Source organism: Carassius gibelio, chromosome B8 (assembly GCF_023724105.1).
Source record: "Carassius gibelio isolate Cgi1373 ecotype wild population from Czech Republic chromosome B8, carGib1.2-hapl.c, whole genome shotgun sequence".
Lineage (NCBI taxonomy): Eukaryota > Metazoa > Chordata > Actinopteri > Cypriniformes > Cyprinidae > Carassius > Carassius gibelio.
Window position 1 is genome coordinate 28,556,142 of NC_068403.1, and position 14,969 is coordinate 28,571,110.

The 14,969-nt window shown below is 40.5% G+C and overlaps 1 protein-coding gene across 1 annotated transcript; it reads right to left on the reverse strand.

The window, feature by feature from the left end:
* Nucleotides 1-4,740: 4,740 nt before the first annotated feature.
* On the reverse strand, nt 4,741-10,813 carry dcp1a (decapping mRNA 1A). The gene is made up of 10 exons (XM_052562922.1): nt 10,599-10,813; nt 10,182-10,222; nt 9,968-10,095; nt 9,067-9,133; nt 8,754-8,883; nt 7,712-7,804; nt 6,984-7,421; nt 6,166-6,219; nt 5,904-6,077; nt 4,741-5,814 (listed from the first exon to the last, which is right to left on the reverse strand). Exons 1-10 carry the CDS (start codon nt 10,746-10,748, stop codon nt 5,734-5,736), a joined length of 1,356 nt encoding a protein of 451 aa, XP_052418882.1. The 5' UTR covers nt 10,749-10,813; the 3' UTR covers nt 4,741-5,733.
* Nucleotides 10,814-14,969: the final 4,156 nt, after the last annotated feature.

A 14,969-nucleotide genomic window follows, 5' to 3' on the forward strand; every position in this document is an offset into this window, starting at 1 on the left:
TTTGTTCTGTGTGTGATTTTTGTCTTGTTGTCCAGTTGTGTTGCCTGTTTGTCTCAGGACTTCCAGTCTAAAAGAGACCAGTCCTGTATCATTATCTGCACAATAGTTTAGTGCTTGTAATTATATTATACTACATATTCAATACAATTTTTAATCCCTTTGGTACGCCATAATTCCATTTAAATAAATCAGGTCAAAAATAATCTAAAAGTAATCAGAATACAGTACCTAATACAAGTAATCCAGATTATGTTAATGTCTTGTGGTTTGTAATCAGTATTGAAATACAATTTGAAGGTAATCTCCCCAGAATTGGTCGTGAGAGCCACCATCCCAACCCTGGTTGTCATTAAATGGTTAAAAGTGATGGTAGAGCATCATGCAAAGATACCGAGGTGAAGTCTCTTGCAGGGTTAGACGCTGCCCCAACAGAGCATCTTCTCAAGAAATGAAATGTGGTTATAAACTCATTCGGTGACACATCTTCAACACGGTCAACCCTAAACCCTCATCTCCTAGTTGATCGAACTGTAATGTTCATGGCACCCCTACTTTCTTTTAAGACATAAAATCTTTAAAAGCATGTCCTAGCACTGTACTGAGCAGCTTAAAAGAGTGGTAAGCTGCTGTAACAAACTAAATCTCAGATGATTTGGGTGCATCAGTGACGAGGTCAGACGTGTGACTTCCACACCGTACCGTACTCATTTCCACTGGACGAGCTTGTGATGAAAACTAAGTGCAAGTAAGTCAGTCTAATTTATTTAATCAAAGTTGGTCTTAAAACAGTCAAACTGGGAAAGCAATTGAAGTTGCATTGAAACAGAAATGGTGACACATCTTCTGAAGTGAAAGAGAAGATGCTAGTCTTATGTTGAGTCATGGCAATGCTGAAGCCCATCCCAGCATCTCCAGCCAAGGCAAGGGAAACACTCGGTGTAGATGTACAAAAATCATTAGAAAAAGGCAAAATTGCAAAGGAGGCACACCTAATCTGGGGTAATTAGTATGACTCAATCCAGGGTTTGTTTATCTTGAATTTGCGGTACAGATCTGTGTTGACTGGCTTGTGTGTAGTGATGGAGATCAGAAGTGGATTCCCTTCAGAAGAGCACAGACGATGGAGATTGTGCTCATGGGTTTATACGAGCATGATGGTAGTGTTTTAATCAGTTTGCACTATTGAGATTTCATTACCACTTCTATGAGAACAAAAAATACATTAAAACACTTGTATCATTCCCTCACTCAAACACACAGTGACAGGCACAGCTGCATGTCCTCATAGTGTAAGTTCAGAGACTTGAAACCTGAAAACACAATTTAGGGACCAACAAACTCAAAAGCAGTGTCTGGGCACAGCTTCCTTCACTTCAGGTCTCTGATTAGTATCACACAGGCCTCCTCCAAAAACAGCGTCTCCGTCTGCACTGAGGAAGATGAACTGACCCGTGTAAAGACCATCAGACCATTTATATTCTTGCATATTCATATCTTGATTTGTTTCCTTTTACACACTGATGCTGAAAAGAGGAGAAGCATGTACTTTATTCAAGAAAGTTGCTAACAAGAATATATATATATATATATATATACTGAACAAAATTATAAACCTAACACTTTTGTTTTTGAACATAGAAATAGTGTTAGATCTCTGAGTTCAGATCATGAAAAAATGGGCAAAAACAAAAGTGTTGCGTTTATAATTTTGTTCAGTGTGTATATATATCAAAAACTCTAGACTGCACCCCATAAACACAATCAAGCCTAGAAAAAATAAATAAAACTGAACCATCCCTTTGGGAAATGAAATGCTGCTGTTTTGCTCGGAGACGAACAGTTCTGCTTGTCTTTATATTTTCGTGGAGAAAACTGATCAAAACAGACAACATTGATTGAAGGATGTGTTATACCATTCTTTGCATATGGATGATTCTTTATAAAAGATATAATAGAAAGATTTGACAGTTTTGTTGGTATATCATGATGTTATCTGTACGCTGAATGTTGAAAAAAGAAGAGTACTGATGGGAGTAATAAAGGGCCAGATTTTCATAAGAATATTGATATATAATTTATTTTCTTATTCAATTGTTTTGTCTCCCAAAATGTGTAATAACCTGCTTCTAGTCCCTGTGTCCTCTTCAGGGGAACAGTATGAGATCATGACCGGTTTCGTTCTACCCCATCACATTTTCCTGAGATGTTGATTAATGACAAACCAGTTTAAAATCAATCAGATTTTAATGATAATTACAAACTATATTTCCATGCAGATGTAGAGTTTTATCTCGGCCATCGTTAAAGGCCGAGGAGAGGGAGAGGTCAGGAAGCAACGAACAAACATTCGCTCTCTCTGGAGAGAAATAACCCCAAATGTGCTCTTCACACGGCATCCAGACTGACATGAAACATCTCAAATATAATGTCCACTACAGAGACACAAACTCAGTCTCAGGAGGATACAAGTGTATCTGAAACTTAAATTCTGATCATTTCATCCTGTTCTGGACCCGTTTGAAGAAGATTTAGCATCATGTTGATTACACCCAGCTCGTCTTTAAATCCAAGTCTTGTCTTTCCTCTGCTGTACAGTGGCTCTGTTCGGCTGAATTACATGCATTTCCTGTTTCCTGTTATAAACAGTGAAAGATGAAGATCTGAATGAATCATTCTGAGGTTAATTATATCCTCGTTTTGTTTATTGTAGACGATCCCCTCTATATTAAAGCAATAGTTCACCAGAAACTAAAACATGCTCGGTGAGCACTCCAGTCCTTCTGAGACCAGCTTTAACAAATCCATCAGGACATTTTTAACTTCAACCACTGCTCTTGGCTAAAATACAAGACCTTTAGCTGAATGTTTCTTTCTCCAGGTATCTGGTCTGAATCAGGAGAGAAATCTGCACAGATCAAGCAGCGTTTACAAGACAAGACTGATCTAAACAAGTGTGTGTGGGTTTAAAGTAAAAAAAAAAAAAAACTTTTCACTTTTCACAATGTTAGCTGATGGACTGGAGTGGTGTGATTTATTGTGATGTTTTTATCAGATGTTAGGACTCATTCTGACGGCACCCAATCACTGCAGAGCAAGGGATGTAATTCTACATTTCTCCAAACCTGATGATGATGACACTTTTTATTTAGTGGGAGCTGAATATCATTATTTGGGTGTGCTAAAGTTTGTTTACGTGTGAACAATGTCATCACCCTCCACTACAGCTGTGTTATCTGATGTTGGGTCCATCTGGAAATACGTGAAGAACTGAAAAATATGCCAGATCTAAATACTGCTAAACAACTATTGTTATTTTGAACAATTAACCTTTTTTTCCTGCAGCTGACCATCAGCTGGTAACACAGGAGATGAATCCAGGGTTATTGTATTCTTCTGTAACATCAGTGGGATCGTATCGACTCTAGTCTGAGCATCTCTGGAGCAGTTCAGATAAAGCTTCTGTTCCCAAACTCTTTTACAGACTTAGACTCGAGATCACTGCCTCCTCCACGTCCTCCCATCGCTCATGATCTAGTTCTGATGCTCGTGATTAATGAAGGTGATCTCAGCACAGGTCTGCTCTGACAGGTCTGCTTTATGTTCTTCAGGGATGCAGACCGGTGAGGAGGAACAAGGTGAGACCGTTGCTGGGATCAGGGCCATGCTCCACATGGGATTTCGTAAAAAAAAAAAAAAAAAAATGATGCTCATTTGAATTGGTATTTATTATTATTATTGTTATTATAATCTTATATGACCAAAACTGTAATTTTACACACACACACACACACACACACAGTTTTACCGTCTTGTTACAATGATTTACAAAAATCAATATTAAACATATTTGGTCAAAATCCCATGTAATAAAAGATGAAGTGTTATGCAGGCTGTTTAAGATAATACTGGCTGATAATGACCCGAAATGGTAAATGTTTGCCCCTGCTCTCTCTTCTCCATTCCCTGATTTCAGACCTCAAACACATAAAATGTTACCTTTTTTAGACATAGCTTTTGAAAGAAAATACTAATCAGAACTAATCGAAGAAATAAGCTATGAAGTTATCACTGGTCTGTGGTGAGGGGAAATGGTCATTGCTATATTGTTCATAAATAAAACAGAGTCGATGAAACAGGAGGACAGAGAAGAGAAGAGACGGTTTTGAAAAGTGTGTGAGAGTCAGAACAGTTGTTCAATGTGTTGTGTCAGTATGTTGTTTCAGCAGTGGAGATATTCACAGAGAAGGAAGAGAGGAGAGACTGAGACACAGAGTTGAATCTAGAGATGTTAACAGCCAGGGGGCAGAACAGACTGGACTTGAGAGAGAGAAAGAGTGTGTGTGTGTGTGTGTGTGTGTGTGTGTGTGTGTGTAGAAGAGGCCAGCTGATCACCTGATATACTTAATATAACCCACAGCTTAAGAGGTACCACTGTAACAATGTGATAAAAGTTATTCACTTCACCTGTCAGTGCTTTTAATGTTCTGGCTAATCATATTATTATATTTAAGGGATGAATATGATTATAGCATTGTTTTAAACCTTCTCTTCATCCATATATCACAACCTCAACAGCTCTCAACATTAGTATTTCAATCACAGCGATTCATAAATGGCACAGACTCGTGAAAAACTGATTTAAAACATTAAACATGATTATTAGAGGAAGAAACACAGTCTTGAAATATTCAAGCAGATCTGCTGTGTCAAAGTTTCACTATAATACAATGCAAACCATCATTTATATTGTAGCAATAGTTTATTAGCGCATGAACTTGAGACAAAGCATTGTGTCAGGAGCATCCGGATGTGTTTGAGACGTTCTGCATGCGTGAAATGAGCACGAAGCCTTGCAGCGGTCACAACACTGATAACAACTTTAATTTGTGGTGAGGATCTACAATACTCCGTGATAAAACAAACTACCAAAAAAAATAACAGAATGAAATTTCCTTTCAAGTCAGCTTTTTTCTTTATAGTGTAAACAAGCAGCAAGTCCATGAACCTGGAGTGAATTTTAAAACACAAAATCCCTGTCCAAACTAACAAACCATGAACTAGTTAGTAGTGCAAGCAGAACACATGTAATTCTACTCTTAATGATCGATCAGATGCACCTACTGTAGCTTATACACACACAGAAGAGCAGAATAATGTCTTAAAACAGCTGATACGCAAGACACTGTAGTTCAGAAACACTGAAATCTTGATTTGATGCATCTCATTTTAAATAAACTACTTCATGTTTCAATCGGTCTGCAATTTGAAAAAGCAACGCATGGCACCATAGCTGTACACGCTGATGTTTAGAGTCTACTACCTGCACACCAGAGTTCAACTGTGGGGGCAAGAGAAATGTTTTTTAACTCTACTAACCTTTATTCATTGTCTGGCCAAATTAAACCACCAAGCTGGTAAAAACAAAAACAATAAGTGCACAAAATTCATGTGCCGGGAGCTCAAAGAATCCCAGTGCTGCACACAATACTGACTGAACAGAAAAACACTGGAGACTGGGAGTCTGCATCATATCTGTGCGTCTGGCAGGATCATGAAGGAAAGGTAATTCTCCAGAGACAATGCTTCGTATTGCACAAGTCCTTTACACTACTGCACTTAATTGTGCTGGGAGTCACAGACAGAAACATTTTTTTTTTTGAGATTGGCAGATGTGGGAAAGCTAGTGAATCTGAGACGGCTCCAGCGCACACGTGTAGTTCTCTCAGGCTGTGGCTATAACTTGATGTTGTTGAGGCCTTTAGAGAGGCTCTGTGTGTAGGCCTCGTGGATTGCACTGAGGAAACGCCCGTCATTCTGCAAACAGACAGAGGCAGACAATTGAAGACCAAAGTGATCTGATGGACGAGTGTTTCTTCACCGTCGGTTTGTGAGCATGTCTGTACCTTTATGAGATGTATGAGTGTGTCTCTGAGCTGGGTGCGACTGTACAGGTCTGCTGAGGGAGACGTGGGGGACGCCGGGATCTTCAGAGGCTCGGCTGTCTTGATCACTGAGTGCTGGAACACATTAGGAGACAGCAGCAGTGAAGACTCCTCCCCCTGAACAGCTGGCCCCGCCTTCACAGGACAGACACATCAGTTACTGCCACCACACACACACACACACACACACACCAAAGCTGACGATGCTCTCAGACACACTTACTGGAAGGGGTTTGACCCGAGTGGAGGACGGTGTGAACGCATGCGCCTCTTTACTCTGTCAAGAGAGGAAACAACAGACACCTTTAAAGCTTTATTTTTAATGGAACACTCTCTGTTATCCATTAACTACTTTTCTCTAGATTTTACACCTAATAACACCTGGCAAGGGCTACCAAAGAAAACTAGTTCTCGTGTTAATTTGGGTGCATTTACATTCAGAAATAAACAAACCTAAATCATACATCAAACATGCTCCTATACAATATATGCTCGCAAACACTATACATGCCCAAATCAGTGGGCGGGGCTAAACAGACAGTGATGTAGAATTGGTGGGCGGGGCTAAACAAACAGATGTAGAATTATTGGGCGGGGCTAAACAGACAGTGATGTAGTATTGTGGGCGGGGCTAAACAGACAGTGATGTAGTATTGGTGGCGGAGGCGGGGCTTATCCACACTATTACATCAGAGTAGAATATTCCACAAGCTGTTGTTTTAGCAGACTGCCTTCAATACAAGCTGTTCTTAGACATCCAGTGAGTTTCAGATCTTAAAACGGTTGTTAGTTTTTAATAGTACAATGAGCTCTCAAACGATCAAGAGGAACTTTGGTTAACTGTTTATCATGTCTTAAAAACTAATAACTGTAATAATAATATTACTAAAACACTTTCCATCATTATTTAGGCCTAGTTGACAGCGATTGCCCGTAACCACAGGTTCATCAGATCAACCAGAACATATTTTGAGGATCATAAAGACTGTCCTGCAGGAAACAATGTTCTGCACTTGCACTAAAACAAACAGAAACACATACCATGAAGACGCTGCTCGGTGTATTGACCGGAGCAGATAATGCAGTTTTTCCCGTGAAGGGTCCTGGAAGTTTGCAGGTGGACTCTCTGAAGCTCTGTGGGGTGACCAGCGGGCCGGGCATGAACCCATCTGTGAGAGGACTCCTGTACGCAGCCGAACCTCGCTGCACAGACGGACCGCTGGACCTCTCCTCTGTGTTTGAAGCGGCTGGTCTGGGGTCTCGGGTGCCACAGCTCTGGAAGAGAGAGACCAGCGCCGGGGCTCCTGGGTCAGCAGACAGACGAGGAGCGAGGAGGGGCTCCACCGAGGGACACAGAGGGGCGAACACAGGCCCACGCTTGCCCTCTCCCACAGAGGAGCTGCTCGACTGGGACACTTCTCTGGACAGAGAGCTGCCGAAGAGCTCTTCCACCGTGATCTGCTTCACCGAGGGACCGGACTGAGGAGAGGAGACCATGTCACATATCATTATTCATGAGTCGATCTCACACACACTGACGTCTAAAAACTTGTGTATATTGACCATTGTCTGCAAATGTTTTTTGTTTTTTAGGGAAATCACTTCATGACAACTGTAATGTCCTTAACAGAGGGTTTTAACCATAACCCTTTAAACATAGTTTTTCTTGACTCGAGGGCTTTGCTGCATCTCGTGTGGAGATGATCAGTACAGACGGTGATAGAAGAGCAGTGTTTTCACAGATCTAGCAGAAGTGAGATCAGCAGCACCTTCTCGTGTTGAGCAGCGGTGACTTCTTCTCTCTTCTCCAGAGACAGAGCAGCTTCTGAGCTCCCCTGAACATCTGTGTCAGACGACTGACTCTGGAGAGAGACACACACACACACACACAAACACAGACTGTCACTCAAGGTCTGTTATCACACTGAACTGCCACTTGTGCATCCTTAAAAAAATGTTTTCTAAGCATTAAACATGAACAGAGTGCCCAATGAGAGTCACTTCCTCACTCAACACTGATCACAGGTTCTGTGTGGTCACCGGTGTTTTCGTTACAGCCTCATGCAGCGATATATGAGAGATTTACTGTGCGGTCTGAACACACAAACCAGGTTTTATTTGATCATATCAGGAGTTCAGCAGAGCCTCAGAGCTTGTGACCGCTTCAGTGATCATGAAGGAGCGCGCTTTACTAACGCTCTGTTACAACTCATTCACAATTTGAACAACACTATTTGTTTAGGGTTTTCATAACAAAAACCAGAGTGGAACATACACTGCTAAAAATATTCTTCACAGCGATGACATAGAACCATTTTTGGCTCCAAAAAGAAGCATTCAGTCAAAGGTTCTTTAAAGAACCATCTCTTTCTTACCCTTTTATAATCTGAAGAACCTTTAGCCACAGAAGATTTAGTGAATCTAAGGTTCTTTAGTTCTAGAGTGTAATCCATATCATTAGATACCCGTGGTTAGACTCATCTATAATCAACAGAACTCAATGGATGATATAAAACATAATCAAGGGCTGTAGTCTAAACTCAGCCCAAATATTAACATATTTTGAAGAAAAAATATATATATATATATTTTGAGATGTTGTAGGCTAGTTGTTTATACATGTAACTAAAATGCTCATCCTAACTCTAGTGCTTCACTACACATCTCCATTAGAGAAAATACATCCATTCATGAACTACAACAGCAACATCCTTAAACTATTACTGTATCTCTATTGAGACTCTGATACAGTGTGTTGTGAACCCTTTAAACTGGGAGAAGACGAGCCACGGTTGATGATGATGATCCTACCCTCTGATACTCCTCTTTAGCTTTGCTGAGCAGCTCCAGGATATCTGTGGGTCTGCTCTGAACACAGCCATTGGTCCTGCTGCTCGGACCTCTGTCAGGAGACCCTCGCAACGCCTCCTGCTTGACTATCCTACACACACACACACACACACACACACAGAGACAGATTCAGCAGTGATTCAGGCTTCCTCACTCGTTCAGAGCGTTCCCACAGTGAGATTACACTGATCCAGAGTGGAGCGTCCTCATCACCGGTGACGGTCAGCCGTCTGCTCAGACACTAGTTCACTGCTGTTAACACACAGATACTCACTGCAGCATGAGCTGTGCGATCCGCTGGCAGTCGGCTTTATCATAGAACCAGATGCTGTAGATGCCCACTGAAACACAGAAACACAGTCAAATACAGCTCAACTCTTCCACGAGACAGAAGCCCGTGTGTGAGTGTGCAGACGTGTGTATGGCTACAGTAAAACATCAGTCGAATATTTGACTTTTACTAAATACAAAATCAAGTCAGTTTGGTTTGTATGGCACTTTTTCTTTTTACAACACACATTGTTTTAAAGCAGCTTTACAGAAACTCATGAAGTTGATGTTCATAATATCTTAATATTTTCATGCCTTCAGCAGATTAGTACTTAATACAATATTGTTTACGTTTGGCAAAGACACACACGATATATATGTGCATGTATTTTATGCATGCAGATAAAGTTGTAGAGACTACTTTTTAATTATTTCACAACCAACAAGACTGACAGTGACCTAAAGGTGTTATAAGTTATAATATTCAGAAATCATTAGATTTGTCTGAATTAATTATTGCGCACTAAATCTTTTACAAACAAACATTTTCCACTAGACACAGACACTATAAATACAACAGAATTCACATAAGAGGAAAAAAGGGGGGAAAACATGATTTCTGGAGTTTTCATTTCGTCTTGCCTTATTCATTTCTAGCCTGAAAAAAAGTTTTCATTTCACTCGATTAAATCTTGTGACCTTGCTTCAACAATTAGATGGAAGAAGCACAAATTAATTCTACAACACGGGACAGAAATCTCTGAACCCATCGAATACTTTCCAGTAGACTTTATTAAAGAAGAGCTGATTCAGAAGGAGTCAAACAGGCTCCTTTTCACTGCAGATAACACTGTACAGATGCAGAGCAGATGAATGTGAGCTCCAGTATCGGTGTCTTTACTCACAGTTTCCGTTCCTGTAGAGGAGGAAAGGGTCCTGCAGCTGGAACTCAAGGTCTTTATTGATCGGCTCCACTAGGTTCTCTGTACTGAGACGGTTCATGATTGTGAAGCCGTGATGAGGAGATGCAGACCTGCAGGAAACAGTCCCAGATCAATGTGTTACTGATAATATAACGACTCATAATAAGCCTTCACAGTTCAGTCAGTCATGGCTCACCTCGCATACACAAATAAAGTGCCTTCAATCTCAGTTTTCTCCTGCAGTGAGAGAGAAGTGTTAGTTTGCAAACAGATTTCATATTTAATAATGACCTCCCGTCAGGAGAAAAACAGAAATACAAGCGTAGCGTCAGATAAAAGCTGATTTGCATTAGACTCTGCTTTGAGACAGGATGTGATATTTCAGATTAGTTTATTATCAGATGACGCCAGTAATCATAACAGCTGTTGTTTATCATGACCCCTTCCCGCTCTCATTATTGCTGTATGTTCCTGATGAGTTGATATAATGTGTTATAAACACACAGATACAGCAGACCATCATACAGAGATGCTGAGCGATAGCGTTGCTATTAGCAACTGCAGGCTAACTGACGTGCGCGCGCTCGTGTGGCGTCGCGTTCTGAAGTCTCACCCATTCGTTCGCTTTGGAGTTGAAGGTGTAGAGCGCGACCTGTCCGGCGACGTCCAGCAGGTTCACTATGTAGGGGTCATGCTGCTGTAGAGCCGCCAGACTCATGAGCTGACCCGCTTTATTCACACACTCCATCCTTGCGCTGTGCATACACGGAACACATTCCAGGACGAACACTTCCGGTGGCCGTTTTATTAGGTCCGTGCTTTGACCAGGGTTCGCTTATGGTTCCGTTGAGCAACCGGCAAAAAGGAGAAACTGTGATGTTTTTTGGGTAACAGCCGCTAGGTGGCGCTCCGGAAGTGCGGCCACCATTTTGAAGAGAAAGTTCCAACTGAACAACACAGAAACATGAAATAGACAGAATAACAACGACAGAGAAGTCAAACAGGAAAAAAAGAACGCAATGTTGGGAAATCCACAGCAAAAGCTGTCAGCGTGACTTTCCTTTCTTCGTTTCCTCAAAGATCCTGACCATAAATTATTCACAAAAGTGTAAAAATATTGTGTAAATTTAGAAGTGGGTCGTATAGCGCCATCTTATGTACCTGCTAACGGTTTTTAAGTCTAGAAGTAAACTTTAATCCTTTTAGGAACTGCAGGTCCTAGCCATAAAAAACATAATAATGATTTATATGGATATGACACTAAATTAGATTGATCTTATGCAACTTTACACATTTACTATTTCTTATTAGTTACTATTACCCGCATGGTCTGAAATGGATAATGTATGTTTTAATCCCCTTGAACACACTAAAAACATGATGACATGAAACATGATGCAATTCTGTGTCTGTCATTATTAAAGCTGGAGTCTGTATGTTTTGCCTCTTTTGTTGCCATCTCTGTTTGTGGTACTATCTTCTTTGTGTGGGTGGTGCTCTGGTGCAGCTCCAGCGCGGATGGATCTGTTTTGAGGAGTATGTGTGGAATGGATATTGGATCGTTTGCAGAGGCTTGATAGTGTATGTCAGAAGGCCCACCAAGAGAGCATTACGATAGTCTAGTCTGGAGAGAACAAGAGCATGTAGTTGTGTGGCCTGCTCTGATAGGTGTTGTATAAGGTAAATCTGCAGGACCGGGCCGTTGTAGCAATATGGTCTGTGAAGCTTAACTGATCATTAATCACAACTCCAAGGTTCCTGGCTGGCCTGGAAGGTGTTAAGGCTGATTTATACTTCTGCGTCTCTGATCATTGGCATCTGGAGACAGACTGGAACAGAAGCATGCATAACTTGAGGATGTCCCTGTTGCTCCAGATATCATAGGACCACATTAGCAGTGGATCACTCCAGAACCAGTAGTGTGAGGTTCTCATTGTTGTCTGACAACTTGTAGTTGAAGTGGACTGCAACGATTTACCGAATATTGGCGAGGATTGGGTCCTGCCCTGTGGTCCTGGTCTCTTCTTCTGTCATGTTCAGTCTCAGACAGAAATGATCAGGAAATCATTTAAGACTCAAACCTGGTAATTATTACCACCCGTGCAGGAACACAATCTTAAAACAGGTCAGGGATGTTTTTTGAGATCGTAGATTGTGAGGATAGATGTTATTGATAACTTTGAGGCTTTTGCTCACAGATTCTATAGGTGGCATACAAGGGGAACACGCTGGGACAAATGTATACATGCTTGCAGAACTTGCTGGTCTTGAGATGATCAAGGAGACTGGAGATCGAATTGGAAGAGGTAACACGATTATTGATGAAGGTAAAGAGGATCATCAGACAGGTAAGTAGCAGTTAAGTGGTCTGTAGTATCTAGCGTGACTGAGAGTGTGTTTTATTTGTAGTGCCGGTCATGAGAACTGATGGATGTGACTGAGTGCCAGCGAGTCCAGCTTCAGTCCTCTGGGGAGTGTTAATGTCTAACGATTGAGGGAGATCCTGGCAGGATTGGGGCATGAAGACAACTAAAACGTGGTTTTCTTCTCATAATGAAGATGTTTTGATTATTATGTTTGTTTGTTTTTAGTAGATACTTATGTAAAGCACAATATTAAGATGGCCCAGACTTCAAGAGGAAAACCTCTACAGTATCTATAGCCTTCTGTCATACATATATACTGTGGGTATACAAATGAAAAAATCTCTTTAAGATCTGCTGATATTATGTCCTGACATAGCATCACATAAAAAAACTAATGTGAAGTATGATGTATTTAGTATTTAAGGTAACTGTGAAGACATCAGACTAAAAAGTCTCTCAATCCAAGTTGGTAGCGAGACATTCCTGATCTCTTAATTTTAAGATGAACCAGATTCTCTGACCTTTTGTCTTTATTGGCTCTTTGTGGCCCTGTCCCATTCTTTGACTGGTTATATTTGTTGGATTGGGATTGGTGAAAGGGGGAAGGTTGCTAAAAAAAAAAAAAAGGTTGCCTGATAAATATTTATTTGAAAAATTACTCACACACTCCTTTGGACTTTGGGGCCCAAAAACTATTTGACTATTTAACTCTCAAATGCAAAAGCCATTACAAGCTTCTTTTTTTTACTGGTGTTTGTTTGTTTTTTCTGTACAAAGGACTACTGTTGCTCAGATGAAAATGTATAACTACTTCAAACAAAGTGTAAAACCTGGACCTTTGTTGGCAAGGAAATATGTGACCATAAAACTTTCGCTTTACAAATCCTCCACTGAAGACAGACAAGATAATGTCTAAGAAAACACATGGAAACCATGATGAAGTTAGAAGTAGTGATGGAAAAGTTGTTCTAGTGAAGTGGTTTGATAACCGCTCTGTTATGCTGACCTCCAACTTTGTTGGTGTAAGAGATGAAGATGAAGAGAGGTGGGATAAGAAAGAGAGGCAGTTTGTGAAGGTCAAGCGTCCAGAGGTTGTGAAGAAATACAGCAAGGCCATGGAGGGGTGGACAAGCTTGATCAGCCAATCAGACTTTACAGCTGGCTTGAGTTTCACAGGGACAATGAACACAAAGGAAGTCAGTCACAGAAAATCATGGATCTTCTTGAATTCAAAATGAATGTGGCTGAAGTGCTTGTGCATTCTGGGAAGCCACAGGGTTAAAAAAAAAAAAAAAACGAGGGAGGCCAAGCAATTCTAATGATGAAGCTGGACAAAAGAGAGGGGCAAGGGAATGACGGCCAGATGAAATGTTATAATGTTCAAGTTTTTGATAAAAAAAAAAGAAAGATGCACACAGAATATGACTCTAAGATGATCATATTGATTCATTATAAGATTTAGTTTGTTACACACAATGTGCAATCTGTAAAGCAAAAACCTCAAAATTAAGGTTGAAATGTTATGCTGAAATCTTATTCAAGTTTTTGACCTTGAGAAGAAGCTTAAAGTATAGACTAACAATTTTTATGTTTATTATTGTATTTCATAATGGTATATTTTTGTGAAGTACCCCTGTTTTGACCTGACGTCCATTGAAATGGACAGAAAAATTACAATGAAAGAGTATTGAATTTTTTAATATTTGTATTCGTTCTCATTTATAGAAGCCTCATGAGCTGGGAAAATGTACTTTTATATTTTTCAGAAACTTGAAACATAATTCAGGTCTGAAGGGGTTGAGAAACCGCGAGAGGTCGCTGTTACACACGGTCACGTTTTGTGCGCGCGAGTTTTAGGTAAAAATAAAAGGTAAAAATAAAAAACAAACAATTACAACTATGAAAACAAACCAAGCAAGGTTAAGAAAAAAAACATTTTGCATTGCATATAGACATATCCTAAAATATACTGTAGGGCCTACTTCTTATTTTACGTTTGTCTCCAGTAACGTTGGCTGCATTTGAGATTGTTTATGGTAAAACACGATCATAATCAGAACAGTTTTTAATGAAGTAGTGGATGCGCTTCACTCGCTTCCGCTCTAGAATAGCTCAGTGCACAGAAGGTCTGAGTCAGAGGATTATTATGGGGGATTATCTGATCCAAACAGGTAATCCAACCCCACACTCCCTTACACTCCTCTGTGCTTTCCATTTCTGACAATAATGAGCAGAAAACAGCATGCATTCAGTGAATGAGCTGCTTTAGTGAGAAAGATGAATGGCGTTCATACTGGGAATACGAGGTAAGATTTATATTCGTTTACTTTTATCTTAAAATTCTAATATAGTAGCTACATCACTTTGACTTTATGAAGCCAAAGGTCTGAACTAAATACAGCCTAGATCAGCAACATTACTCAGTGTCAAAAGCCTGGGAGAGGCTAGGTGACCTGTTGAAAGCCTGTTACATGTCCTGCAAAGGTAATTGAATATTCCGGGCAACCATATTCCCCGAACACGGCCTTAATTTAAAACAGACGCACAGCTGCAGCGCGCGCGCGGGGGCGGGACACGGACACACTGCGCTCGGGTCTAATGCGCTCCGCTGTGACGAA

Bases quoted from the DNA above. Each gene is read 5' to 3' on its own strand.
- dcp1a (XM_052562922.1), bottom strand. From the start codon at position 10,748: ATGCACAGCGCAAGGATGGAGTGTGTGAATAAAGCGGGTCAGCTCATG. The intron at 6,220-6,983 runs GTATGTGTTTCT...CTCTCTTGACAG, and splicing joins CACCGAGCAGCGTCTTCATG to AGTAAAGAGGCGCATGCGTT. The intron at 5,815-5,903 runs GTACAGACATGC...GTCTGTTTGCAG, and splicing joins CACTCATACATCTCATAAAG to AATGACGGGCGTTTCCTCAG.